The 13,927-nt window shown below is 45.9% G+C and overlaps 1 protein-coding gene across 1 annotated transcript in view; it reads left to right on the plus strand.

The window, feature by feature from the left end:
• Positions 1-13,927, plus strand: part of KIF1B (kinesin family member 1B) — a 165,142-nt gene that overhangs the window by 141,331 nt on the left and 9,884 nt on the right. The window contains exons 47-51 of the mRNA XM_070759295.1: positions 6,529-6,604; positions 7,189-7,368; positions 10,202-10,267; positions 10,871-10,989; positions 12,200-12,269. Of these exons, the coding sequence (XP_070615396.1) occupies positions 6,529-6,604; positions 7,189-7,368; positions 10,202-10,267; positions 10,871-10,989; positions 12,200-12,269 (511 nt within the window). The remainder of the gene's footprint in view (positions 1-6,528; positions 6,605-7,188; positions 7,369-10,201; positions 10,268-10,870; positions 10,990-12,199; positions 12,270-13,927) is intronic.

The following is a 13,927-nucleotide window of genomic DNA, read 5'->3' on the forward strand; positions in this document are numbered from 1 at the left end:
CAGCTCTTTATTAAGGAGAGAATGTAGAATACCTTCCATATGTGCTGTTAAAATCAATCATCCACAATCACTCAGTTTTGGTCACCACCATGCAAAAAGGATATTGAGACTCTAGAAAAAGTTCAGAGAAGAGCAACAAAGATGACATGTCAGCCCATTCTCCAAAGCATCTGAGGGTAGAACAAGAAGCAATGGGTGGAAACTAAACAAGGAGAGAAGCAACTTAGAGCTAAGGAGAAATTTGGTTGATCAGTGGAACAGCTTGCTTCCAGAAGTTGTGAATGCCCCAACACTTGAAGTTTTTAAACAGATGTTGGATAACCATCTGTCTGAAATAGTGTAGGGTTTCCTGCCTAAACGGGTTTGGACTAGAAGACTCCACACCACTCCAAGGTGCCTTCCAACTCGTTGTTGTTATTCCATAAGTAACCTGTTACTTGACGGTCCTGTAAGTAACCAATGATGAATAGATATTACTATTATTATTAATAGGTATTATTAATTGATGAGTTCAACAGATGGGATGATTCACGGGAGTCATTTTCCAGATCAGAGAAGAGAAAAACCTCAAGGGGACGAGACAATTTTCGGAGACTGCTTGTTTTCAGGAGTGGGGGGCAGCTCTTTTTTCCCCATTTTCCTCCGCACGGGCAGATAAGCCAGGATACTGAAAACCACGCAGATCCACTTCTATAATCCCCGGGCAAAAGCCGAGCTCTCTTCCGGGTCCACCTTCATTCATTCCTTGATGCAGGGAACTTTTCCCCGCCCAGATGAGGGACGGGCCGAAGGTGAGCCGATCCTAGTTCCTCCTTTTCCTCCTCTCCGTCGGGCGCCTCCGGCCAGCCCACTTCCCCCCGTGGGCAAGCGAGAGAGGCCGGCTTACGCCGCCTTTAAAGGGCGAGGCGACCCGCAGCCGCGTCCTCTCCGCGGTGGGCCGGCCCAGAGCGAAAGAAGCCTCGCCCGAGAAGAGCAGCCTTTTTTAATTATTATTTAAATCTTCTTGCCTGCCTGCCTGTCGTCGCCATGGCCGAGTAAGTGGTTTCGTCCAGGTCTTTGGTGGTGGTGGTGGGGGCGTGAAGAGGACCCCCTCCCATCTCCCCTGACATGCGTACAGACGCATCGAGTACCAAGGGGAGGGGGGATGGAGGAAGAAGGCGAAGAGGGGATGGTGCTCAGCGCATGCCCAGAAACAACCTCTCCTCCCTCGCGAGCGGGCATTGGACCCTCGCTGTGGCGAAGAGCCGAGCGAATCCCCTCAAATGCCCTCGGTCGGACGCCAAAGGAAAAGCGCTTTGTGGAGCGGGGGTGGTGGTGTGTGTGTGTGTCCCGTTCTCAGATATTATATCTCCCCCCCTCCAGAAAGAATGCAGTTATTGTAGCGTCTTATTGGATCTGGAAGCCGGGGCGATGGCGGCGAGGCTGCGCGCCGCCAGACTGAGGGAGCGCGCCAAATCGGGGGTCCTCTTGGCGCCTCCCGCCCTCCTCTTGGGCAGCAGGTGCCGTCTTCGCCTCAGCCGTCTGAGGTGGACAGTGATTTCTCCAGTGGCGCCGCCTGCTTCATTCATTTCGTCCTCTTTAGGTGGGCTACTTTGCCTCAGGCTTCTGGGGATGACCGGTGACTTTTCCCCCAGCGATTCAGCCTACTTCGTTCCCCCTTCTTTCTTCTTCACTCTCCGGTCTTATTCTTTCCCTTCATTCTTCTTCATTTCCTCCTTTTTCTTCGTTCCTTTCTTTTTTCTTCCCTTCTTCCTTCTTCCTTCTCTTCTCCCCCCCCCTTCATTCTCTACAGCAGCTCCCGTTCTTCTTTCTTCACTTCCTCACTTTTTGGTCTCATTCTTCTTCCCCTTCTTTTCTTCCTCTTCTTCCTTCCATTCTTTCTTCCCTTCTTCCTTTCTTTTTCTTCTTCTCCTCCTCCTCCCCTTCCCCAATGCTTTTGAACCAAGTCTCAGCTGGGGTCCCCCTTATATACCATTTCTCCCTCCCCTCCTCACCTGATAGGTGGGTTCAATTTAGGGGTCCTTTCATTGGCTCCTACTCAAGCCTGGTATTCCCCTGACAAGTTTCCCATTGGTTGATGAAGCCAATCTTCAAAGGTATCTTGCTATGTTAAAAAAAAGGAGCTGTCAAATCAATAAATTTACCTCAGGCCAATTTCCCCCTTCCCCCAGGATTGCCATGGTGGCCATATTAAAGATAATTCTGGTTTGGGTGAGCTTGGGACATAGGGCTTGGGCCAGGATAGGTCATCAACCATGGTTTGGATAGGTTGGTGATGTGGGTGTTAAGTTGAGGCCTGCTCAGCAAACCTGGTTAATCTGAGAAAAGAAAATGTGGGCAGGATTGGCAAGAACTGAAAAGAACCGAAAGGGAAGTTAGTTTAGAGGAAACTGATCTATAGAATCAGGCAGGCCAGTGATCATTGTATGTAAAAAGCAAGGATCAAAGTAGAATCTTAACTTTTTCCTTACTTAACAACATGATTGCAAGAACATGGTTTCAAACAGCTCCTTTTTTCACAGATTCTTGTGGAACTCATTGCTACAAGATATTGTAATGGTTGCTCTCTGGAATGGGTGGCTTCTGCCAGTTTGCAGGTCAAGCAGAGAAAGACACCGACCTCCAGATTCCAAAGAAAACCCAGATCAGCTTTTCAACCGATCTACTCCAGGGCCTTTAGGTTAAAACTGTTTAAGATTTCCCCAAGGGGGAAAGAAGAAACACTAAGTAGAGAAGTTAGGGCTGGCACAGGAAAGTTCCCTCACACGAAAATCATAATTTCTTTATTTTTCTTAGACTTGGCAAATGTAAAGCTAGCATTCACACAACTCATGATGCCATAGTGTGACTTGACTCTTTTTGGCACACTCTGCTTTGGCAACTTTTGGGTTTTTTTGAGTTAAGAGTTTACACCTGCAATTAATCTCCTTCACTTCAGGGAAGTAAAGAATTTCTGCCTGCAATTTTTTGCCCCTATCACTTCCTTGATCTCTGAAGCCGGCTCAGTTTAATTCTGGAAGGCTGCACCACCACTGATTTTGAGTTCAAGCTGAGTGCCAGGGCTGAAGAGAGAGAAAGAAAAATAGGCAGGATTGAGAAATCCAATTTCCTTCCTGATTCTTCTTTAAGGCAAGAGGCTGTTGCAACCCATCTCCGCCTTCTGGGGAGGTGAGCATTTAGCAAAACCAACTTGCAACCTTCCTGAGTTTGAGCTGCTTCTTATGGGTATTCTCATTTCCCCCCCCTGTGCAGTGCAATCTCTGATGAAACTCGGTTGGTTTGGCCTAGTATGTGTTTTGCACACACACACCACTTGTGTCTTGCAAACCATGATCTGTGGTTTAGGGTGGGAACAGCGGTGGGCTACAAGCCAGAACGCTAAATTGTGTTAGCTGCTGGGGCTCGGATGTTCTTGTGGGGCCAGCGCGATTTTGCTGCTTCACCTGTGGAGGTAGCAAAATCATGCAAGGGCCCGCAGGTGCGCCTGTGTTTTGGCGAGGGTTTTTTGCTTCCGCACATGCCGAAACATGGGCGCACCTGCAGCTCCGTGCGCAATTTTGCTACCTCCACAGGTGAAGCAGCAAAATCGCTCTGGCACCGCAAGAATTTCTGAGCTGTGGCGGCGAGTACAATTTAGTGTTCCGGCTCATAGCCCACTGCTGGGTGGGGGTCATGTTGCTATGGGAAGCCTAAAGTGAGAAGCAATGCTTATAATATATGTAGATATATATACAGTATATAAAAGGCAGTATGTATGTATGTTTCAGCATAACTTTGGAATGCCTTGAGCAATTTCATCAAAACTGGGTACATAGATGACATACTATCTGGAAACAAATACTGTGGGGGTAAGACATCCCTAGCACGCCTAAGTGTGTGTGTGTGTGTGTGTGTGTACCAGCATAACTGGAATGTCTTGAGCAATTTCAACCAAATTTAGTACATAGATGACATACTATCTGGAAATAAATACTTGTGGGGGTAAGACACTCTAGCACCCCAGGGTGTGTGTGTGTGTGTTGTGTACCAGCATAACTCTGGAATGCCTCAGGGGGGAAGTGTTTTTAATAGGAAAATGAACACAAAAACAAGGGGGCACAATCTGAGGTTAGTTGGGGGAAAGATCAGAAGCAACATGCACAAATATTTTACTGAAAGAGGAGTAGATGCTTGGAACAAAATTCCAGCAGACTGTGGTTGGTCAATCCACAGTCACTGAATTTAAACAGGCCTGGGATAAACATATATCCATCCTAAGATAAAATACGAGAAATAGTATAAGGGCAGACTAGATGGACCAGGAGGTCTTTTTCTGCTGCCAATCTTCTATGTTTCTATGTCTTGAGCAATTTCAACCAAACTTGGGAGTAAAACACCTCTAACGCCCCTGGGGGGGGGGGAGAGAGGTGTTCAGCATAACTCTGGAACGCCTAGGCTGCTGAAATGAAAAGGAGTGAATTATAGTGTCAAATCACTGTCCTTTTGACAGTGCTAGTGTGCATTTCGGATTCAAGTTCTGGCTTCTACAGTACAGTACTGTGGGATTGCCATGGTAATGGATTCGTGGTACTCCACAAGGGGCTCCCACTGGTGAGGGGGATTGGTTCATAAAAAACAAGCAAGCAAACAAACAAAAAATAAACCCTCTAAGCCCGTGATAGCGACCCTATGGCACATGCCACAGGTGGCATGCAGAACCCTCTCTGTGGGCATGCAAGCCGTTGCCCCAGCTCAGCTCCACTGCGCATGTGTGCATGCTTCCTGCTGACCAGCTGATTTCCAGGTCTCTGCTATGCATGCATGCATGGGTGGCGCACGCACATTGTATTATAAGTGCAGGCAGGCCTACTAGGCCCAAAACACGGCGTGGGGAGATGCCGCCCACGCATGGCCCATTTTTGCTCCCAGGAGGCTGCAGGAAGACCTACAACAAGGCCCAAAATGGATCACGAGGGTTACGTGGGAGGGGTCGGGTGCACATGGGTGGGGCGTGTCGGGTGCATTATGGGTGTCAGCACACTTTCAGCACGCGACATCAAAAAGGTTAGCCATCACTGCTGGGCTAGGCCCTCCGCTTCAAGCAAAGAGGGCAAGTTGTCGTGGGAGCTACCTGCTAATGCAGATAATCCCCTGAAAGGCTGTTCCTTGTAGAATTGTTCCCATGCTGTTGGCCAGGGCAATAATTTTACACTATAGATATAATTCATTCCTTTTCCTGTCTAATACAGGATTGGGATAAATAAATACCCGGGCAATACTGGGTGATGAGCTAGTAATATACCGTATAATTGTAATATCTATATACAGTAGTGGCCAAAATTGTGGAAGCCTTTTGGGAAAGGTGTATTTTTGAGGTTTGATTGTTGACAACACCACTTTTATTTGGGAGTACAGTAGTACCATAAAATTGTATATCAATGGAAAGATAATTTAATCAAGAATGTAATGCAGCAAAATTTGTTCAATATCTTTACATGAAAAGTTATAGCCAAATAACCAGAAAAAGGAAGCACAGCTTGATTAGGTTGATATCAAGTAGCTTTCCTTCATCTAATTTGTAACCAATGAGCATGAATCTTTAGAGAGCCAATCAGGTGTCATCTTGTTTGGCAATGAGCCAATCAGATCACAGTAGGAGTCAGTTATTGATGTCATGTATTGAAGCTGAGAGGAGCACATTTGTCAATGTGTTATGAGATCGCTATCAAGTTGGTTGGGAGTTTTTTTGTTCTTTCATTTAGCAAGCTTGAAAAACATAATAAAATTAAAATAATGGTGCAAAGAGTTGACTGGTCGCCCAGAAAGCAAAGTAAAATAGTAATATTAAATGAACAAGGCGACAGCTATAAAGAAATTAGAAGAAAAATTAGTGGGAACTTAACCAAAGTTGGCATTTCTAAGTTTTTGAAGAGGTATAAGGAGACTCAGTCACTACAAAACCACACTGGTAAAGGCAGGAAAAGGTGCACAACAGCAAATGATGATAGAAGAATTAAGAAACTGCCTACGTGATAGAAGAAAATCATCTGGATGTATGAAATGCAATGTGAAGTTGAGTGCAAGGACTGTTCCGCGTAGACTGCAGGAATTTGGTCTAAAATCAAGAATTGCACAAGAAGATCCATTTTTATCTCTCAAACAAAGGTTTGAAAAGACTAAACTGGGCTTTAAATTATCTTTCCATTGATTTTATAGTACAGTACTCAAAGGAAATGCTGTTATTAGCCATCAAACCTCAAAAATACACTTTCCCCAAAAGGTTTCCACAATTTTGGCCACTGCTGTAAGATGGATTGATGTGTCTTATCTGGATGACAGACACTTTCTGGGTACTTTGCAGAAAGCTAACTTATGAATAATTTGCTACTGTAATTCCATTTTTGCTACTTTTATTTTCTTGTAGCTGGGCTTACTTGCTTGAGTAACCTAAGGACATTTCACAGGCTGCCTGCCACAGAGGGATGAGCTCTCTTTATTGGAACCAAATTTGCTATCTAAACATCATTTTTCTACACTTCTTTTTTGCAGAGCAGATATTGCATTGATTGGCCTGGCGGTCATGGGTCAGAATCTCATCCTCAATATGAATGATCATGGTTTTGTGGTGAGTAAACCTTGAGTTGCAAAGATTAGGTGCAAAAAATGATTTGCAAGAGGCAGAAACTGGGCATCCCTGAGATCAAATGTCTATGAGATGTGGCTTCAATAACTTGTGTTGCTACATCCCACCACAGGTTATCAATTCTTTTATAAACATCTTGCCTGTTAATTGTAGCATTTCAATCTTGGTTTTCGGCATCTGATAGCATTGTTATGGCCAGATTAAAGAATATAAACCGTGAAAATCAATAATCATCCTCCCATTGGCTTTAAAATAAAGAGGATGTTATTTAAGAAAAAACAAACAAGAAAGCTTTTAAAAAGGATTTCTCTCTTGCTCTTGTCTTCAGAAGATTTAGCTGTAAAATGTAATTTTGTTTCTGTGTAACTAACTCCTAAATAAATATAATTCAGCAAATGAGCAATATATTTTGCCAGGGAAAGGGACGATGGAAAAATGCAGTCAGTCATTTGGGAAAGATTTTCCTAGTCTGCAACAAAGAAAGCAGGGAAAGCAAGCTTTTTAAATAATTACATTTCTGAAGTTTCATATTTCTTCTCCCACCTCTTCTTCCTTTCATTGCCCAGGTGTGTGCTTTTAACCGGACAGTCTCCAAGGTGGACGATTTCCTTGCCAAAGAGGCCAAGGGCACCAAAGTGATTGGAGCTCACTCCTTGGAGGAAATGATCTCAAAACTGAAAAAACCCCGTCGTGTCATGCTACTGGTCAAGGCTGGAAGCGCTGTGGATGACTTCATCAACAAGCTGGTAAGGAAACCCCTCTGAGATGATGCCAGCTTGTAAAATATGTTATATAGAAAATATATAACATATTTTTGCTGATAATGAAAAGGAAGGGAGACTAGTATAGACCTATTTCAAGCTATTTTACTCTCATAAGCTAGCCATAGCTGATATATAGCTGATATATATATATATAGCCACAGCTGGTATACCAGGGTGATTCAACAGAAACACCCCCCCACACACACACACACACATATATGTATGCAGACAGACTCCCCAGGTTCAAATCCTGGTAAGAGTATGGCTAGCTGATGAGAGCAAAATAGCTTGAAATAGATCTATACAGTGGAACCCCGACATACGAGCAGCTCTACTTACGAGGTACTCGAGATACGAGCTGGGAGAGTAGAGAAATTTTTGCTCGACTCACGAGCTTCCATTCGGGATACGAGCCGAGAAGAGCCGGCCTGGCTTGCTTTGCTTCCGAGCTGATGCAGAGCCGAATAAAGCGTCACGCCCCTCTGACGCTTTTGGCGGCTTCCGAAGCGATGCTGGGCTCTTTTGCCACCAAAAGCGTCAGGGGGGCGTGACGCTTTATTCGGCTCTGCAAAGCAAACCAGCCTGGCTCTTCTCCGTTCGTATCCAGCGCTTGGTGAGTCCTTGGCTTCTGCTGGGGGTGGGGGGATCTGAACGCTTTCTGCTGGGGGTGGGGGGATCTGAACGCTCTCCCTGGCTGGGAGCACTTTCGCTGCGAGAGAGGGCTTTCCCGAAAGGGACGGAGAAAGCCCTCTCTCGCAGCGAAAGTGCTCCCAGCCAGGAGGCTGCGAGAGAGGGCTTTCTCCGCCCTTTCGAGAAAGCGCGCCTGTCTGAAAAGATCGCCGCCGGTCTGGTGGGGTTTTGCAGCAACCTCCGAGCAACCTGGGCTCGGAGGTTGCTGCAAAACCCACCGGACCGGCGGCGATCTTTTCAGACAGGCGTGCCGATTCTCCGCTTTTAGCAGTGAGCGGAGAATCGGCGCGCCTGTCTGAAAAGCTCGTAGCTGGCATGGAACATCCCCCCATGCCAGCTACGAGCTTTTCAGGCAGGCGTGCCGATTCTCCGCTCACTCCGGGTGAGCGGCGAATCGGCGCATCTGTTTAAAAAGATCGTAGCCGGCATGGAACATCCCCCCATGCCAGCTACGAGCTTTTCAGGCAGGCGCGCCGATTCTCCGCTCACTCCGGGTGAGCGGTGAATCGGCGCATCTGTTTAAAAAGCTCGTAGCCGGCATGGAACATCCCCCCATGCCAGCTACGAGCTTTTCAGGCAGGCGCGCCGATTCTCCGCTCACTCCGGGTGAGCGGCGAATCGGCGCATCTGTTTAAAAAGCTCGTAGCCGGCATGGAACATCCCCCCATGCCAGCTACGAGCTTTTCAGGCAGGCGCGCCGATTCTCCGCTCACTCCGGGTGAGCGGCGAATCGGCGCATCTGTTTAAAAAGATCGTAGCCGGCATGGAACATCCCCCCATGCCAGCTACGAGCTTTTCAGGCAGGCGCGCCGATTCTCCGCTCACTGCTAAAAGCGGAGAATCGGCACGCCTGTCTGAAAAGCTTGTAGCTGGCATGGGGGGATGTTCCATGCCGGCTACGATCTTTTTAAACAGATGCGCCGATTCGCCGCTCACCCGGAGTGAGCGGAGAATCGGCGCGCCTATCTGAAAAGATCGGAGCCAGCATGGAAAGCCCCCCCATGCCGGCTCCGAAGCACCGGGCACCCCTCAGCCGACGTCTTTTCCCCTCAGCCCTCGGGCTTGCACACATTAATCACTTTTCCATTGTTTCCTATGGGAAACAATGCTTCGACCTACGAGCTCTTCGACATACGAGGTTCCTTCCGGAACCAATTAATTTCGTATGTCGGGGTTCCACTGTACTACTCTCCCTTCCTTTTCATTATCAGCAAAAGTATGTTATACATACATATATATACACATACACATATACATATACATACACTCACACTTGTATGCAGGCAGACTCCCCAGGTTCAAATCCCAGTAAGAATATGGCTAGCTGATGAGAACAAAATAGCTTGAAATAGATCTATACTAGTGTACCTTCCTTTTCATTATCAGCAAAAATATATTATACATACATATGCATATGCATTATACAGTACACACACACACACACACACACATGCAGGCAGGCCCCCCAGGTTCAAATCCTGGTAAGAGTATGGCTAACTGTTGAGAACAAAATAGCTTGAAATAGATCTCCCTACCTTTTCATTATCAGCAAAAATATGTTATATACACACACATGAGTCTTGCCCCATGTTACAACCTCTCTTGCCACAGTTCTTAAGCGAATCTCTGCAATTGTTAAGGGAACCTGGCCTCCCCATTGACTTTGCTTGTCAGGAGGTTGCAAAACGGGATCTGCCAATATAAGGTTGTAAATCTGGTGCAACTGTAAAGCTGATGCAATGTAAGGCTAATGCAATGATGATGAATCAGCATTGGTGTTGTCAGTTTTAGACTACTGTGGGGTCCACAAAGGTTTTTACCCTTTAAGAGGTGGTTATATAAAACAGGCAGAAGAGGGTGTATTTTCTCTCTCCTTGTATTCTCACTCTCTCCTTGTATCCATTGCTAAGAAGTACATTGATTGCTTGTCAGGAATTTGCCTATCACGTACTATAGTTCTGTATATATCTTGTATATAAACCACTGTTAAATGTCTAAGTCTAGTGTGCTGTGTTTTGCACCTGGGTTGTCTCTTAATAGTAGTCACCCTGCAAACACTCTGACTGGATCACATGACTTGGTCTTTTGAGCTGATCCACAAAAAACACCCTGCTTGTGTTTTCAGGTGCCACTTCTTTCTCGTGGGGATATCATTATCGATGGAGGAAATTCGGAATACAGAGACACCACGGTAGGTCACTTCTAACCAAAAAAATGGATTTTGTGATGTGGGGGGAAACTTCTCAGAAATGAATTTGTGTTCTGGGCTCGTCTCACTTGAAAAAAATATCAAACTGAACAGCTTTGAGGCCTCCACTAAGTCAAGCTCAGGAAATTCAAGATACACCTGGCATTTCAGCTGCTATTTTCCTGGGTTTTTTAAAGAAAAGTTTCTTTTCCTTAAGCCCAAAAACTTCCAGGGACATTGGGAAGCGAGACTTCTTTCCCCAGTTCAGAAAGGAAGTATATAAAGAGAAGCAACTGGACTTTTCTGGTTTTTATTTTAAAGACGTTTCACTTCTCATCCAAGAAGCTTCTCCAATTCTGCACTTTCTGATTTTTCCTTTAAAAAAAAACCATTTAGCTGAAGAAGCTCCTGAGATGAGAAACGAAACGTCTTCAAAGAAAAAATGGAAAGCCTAGTTTGCCTCTTGGGGAAAAAAGGACCACCATGACCCGGAGGACTGAGACTGTCCACAGACATTTTTGAAGAGCAATGCTTCACTCTGAATTTTTAAAAAAAATTCTCCTTTTTCTCATTTTCTCTGCCCGCTTTTTTCCCCTTCCGTTTTAGAGGCGCTGCAAGGAACTCAAGGAGAAAGGCATCCTGTTTGTGGGGAGTGGCGTAAGTGGGGGTGAAGAAGGAGCCCGATACGGACCCTCTCTTATGCCAGGCGGAGCGAAAGAAGCCTGGTACGTATTTCGGACAGTTGCGATAACTATTCCCTCATCCTTTATCTTAAGGCTGCTAGGAATTGAGTTAAGATGTGCTGATGACACAGTTCTGCTTGCCAGTAAGCATGAAGACCTTCATCAACAGAGTCACAGAAATACCTGAAAAATACAGCTTGAAGCTTAACGCCGCAAAAACCAAGATCATGGTCATCAGCAAACCATTAATTTATCACTGAGAACTTTGAAAAGAATATCACTAAAAAAAGTTGAGAGGATCGCATACCCTGATTCTAATTTACATGAAAGCTGGGACATAACTACTGAAGTAAAAACAAGGACAGTGAAAGCTCAAACAGCATTCTTCAAAATGCAAAAGGGCTTCTGCAGTCACGACATAAACCTAAGATTGAAAAGCAGGCTTGTCAGATGCTACATCTTTTCTATCCTGCTCTAACAGAGTTGAGAATTGGTCTCTTGAGAGAAAGGTACTAGAAGCATTTGAAATGTGGGTTTGCAGGTGGCTGTTACATACATACATTCATACACACACAAACAAATGAACAAACAAATAAATACACTGGATCGACAAAATCAGAAGTGAGGGGATAAGCCACCTGGGAAAGCTGAGGGAAGTCATCAAAACTATTTAAAAGCAAAAAAGTTAGAATATTTTGGACATCTGGAAAAATATGCCATACTTCACTGAATCCTCCAGGGAAAGATTGAAGGCAAATGAGGTCCAGGCAGAATAATAATAACACCCTAATAGCACAGCATTTAGACTTATATATTGCTTCATAGTCCTTTTACAGCCCTCTCTAAGCAATTGACAGAGTTAGCATATTGCTCGCAACAATCTGGGTCCTCATTTGACCCACGAAGGAAGAAAGGGAAGGCTGAGCCAACCATGAGCTGGTGGTGAGATCTAAACTGCTGAACTACAGCTAGTAGTTAGCTGAAGTAGCCTGCAGTGCGGCACTCTAACCACTGTGCCCCCCCGGAAGAGGAAGAGGAGGAGGAAGAAGACGAAGACGAAGATGATGATCATGGCTTCAAAATCTAAGTGATTAGTTTGGACAAAACTCAGCAGCCCTTTTTCATGCGGCCGTTGATAAAAATAGGATCGCCGATACAATCGCTGACATCCAGTGACAGATATGGCACAAGAAGAGGATGAAGGAGTTGACTGCACTTTGCTAACCCCTTTCCCTGCTTGCTTCTTTTGCAGGCCTCACATCAAGACAATATTTCAGAGCATTGCAGCCAAAGTAGGGACTGGAGAACCATGTTGTGATTGGGTGAGTCTTTCTACTGAAGTCCTTCCAATTTTAGACACGACATCCTTGAATTACGGCACAATTTTTGTTGCTAAGTGAGTCTTGTCCCATTTTATCATGTTTTTTGCCACTGTTGTTAAGCCAGTTCTTGAGTGCATCATGTCACTCCATTGACAGGTGGTCTTACTAAGGCTTTATAAAGTATTATTAGTACATCACTTGACCTTGATTGTGTCCCTCTGTTGATGCAACTTAGGTTTGCATTGTCTTTTTTGGCTGCCGCTGCACACTGCTGGGTCATATTTAACTGGTTGTTCACTAAGGCTCAAAATCCCTCTCACAGTTACTGCTATTAAGCCTGGTTTCATCCAGTCGATATGTTTTAGGGTTTTTTTTAGCAACAGTGGTTTGAAAAACGGCCTTAAATCGCATTTTGGAGTGCAGATGTGATTTTGAACCGTCACTAAATGAATGGTTGTAAGTTGAGGACAGCTTCTCCTGCCCTACAACCCAAGAGGGCCTGATAGGAAAAAGAAAGGAATGAGGACAGCCAAGGAAAAGTTGTGTGGTCATTTCTGGAGCTTTGACGTCTTGTCATTCTAGGTAAAGCACTCTGTAGATGAAGGTTGGGCTAGGAATGGGAAGTCACATGGACCTTTGTCCTGCTGCCTTTAAAGCAGAACTTTCTCAGTTTACTTGAGCTGTGATGGAGCAATGGTTAGAGTGCAGTCATCAGGCTACTTCTGCTGACTGACAGCCGGCTGCAATTTGGCAGTTCAAATCTCACCAGACTCCAGGTTGACTCAGCCTTCTGAGGTGGGCCAAATGAGGACCCAGATTGTTGGGGGTAAGAGGTTCACTCTTAGAGAGGGCTCTAAAGCACTGTGAAGCTTTGACGTCACGAAGACATCCTTCCTGGAGTCCAAGTTTCGGCCGGCCGGGAAGGACGTCTCTGTGACATCAAAGCTCCGCCCCTGGAATTCCCTATTGGGATTCCCCACCTCCGTTTGAGCCTCCTGACTGGCCGACAGCTCCACGGCTCTTCTGCGAAGGTGACAGCTGGGCAGCGGTGCTTCTCGGCGTTCTCCCGAACCCGAACGCCGAACCCGATCTTTTGCTGAACTTCCAGGTTCAGCGTTCAGGAGAATTCCAAGAAGCCCCCCAGCTGTTTCGGAAGGTGACAGACGGGCAGCGGCGCTTCTTGGCATTCACCCGAACCCAAACCTGAACTTTTGCCAAACCTTTTGGGTTCGGCGTTCGGGAGAACGCTGAGAAGCACCCCGGCTGTTTCAGAAGGTGACAGCTGGGCGGTGGTGCCCAGTGGAGCGCCCGTTTTTGCAATCCTGGGAGGCGGGGTTTCCCATGGAGGGGAGCCTCAGGAGAATCCCAGGATCGCAAAAACGTGCTCTTCGCTTGCAATGGAAGTCTGGAGGTGGGGCATCCCGGTGGCGGCAGCGGGTTTGCAAGGCGAAAAAAGTTTGCAAGAAGAGGCAAAAAAATTCCAAACCCGCGGTTCGTATCTTGAAAAGTTCGCATGACGAGGGGTTCGTATCACGAGGTACTACTGTATAAGTTTAAGTGTTGTAGCTATTGCGACTTCTGTTTTTCTTTCAGCTGGATTGCATTTTTGCAAGACGGAGATACTGGTTGAAAAAGATTCAGGTTTGAGCACTAGCCAC

This window comes from Erythrolamprus reginae, chromosome 8 (genome assembly GCF_031021105.1).
Source record: "Erythrolamprus reginae isolate rEryReg1 chromosome 8, rEryReg1.hap1, whole genome shotgun sequence".
NCBI lineage: Eukaryota > Metazoa > Chordata > Lepidosauria > Squamata > Dipsadidae > Erythrolamprus > Erythrolamprus reginae.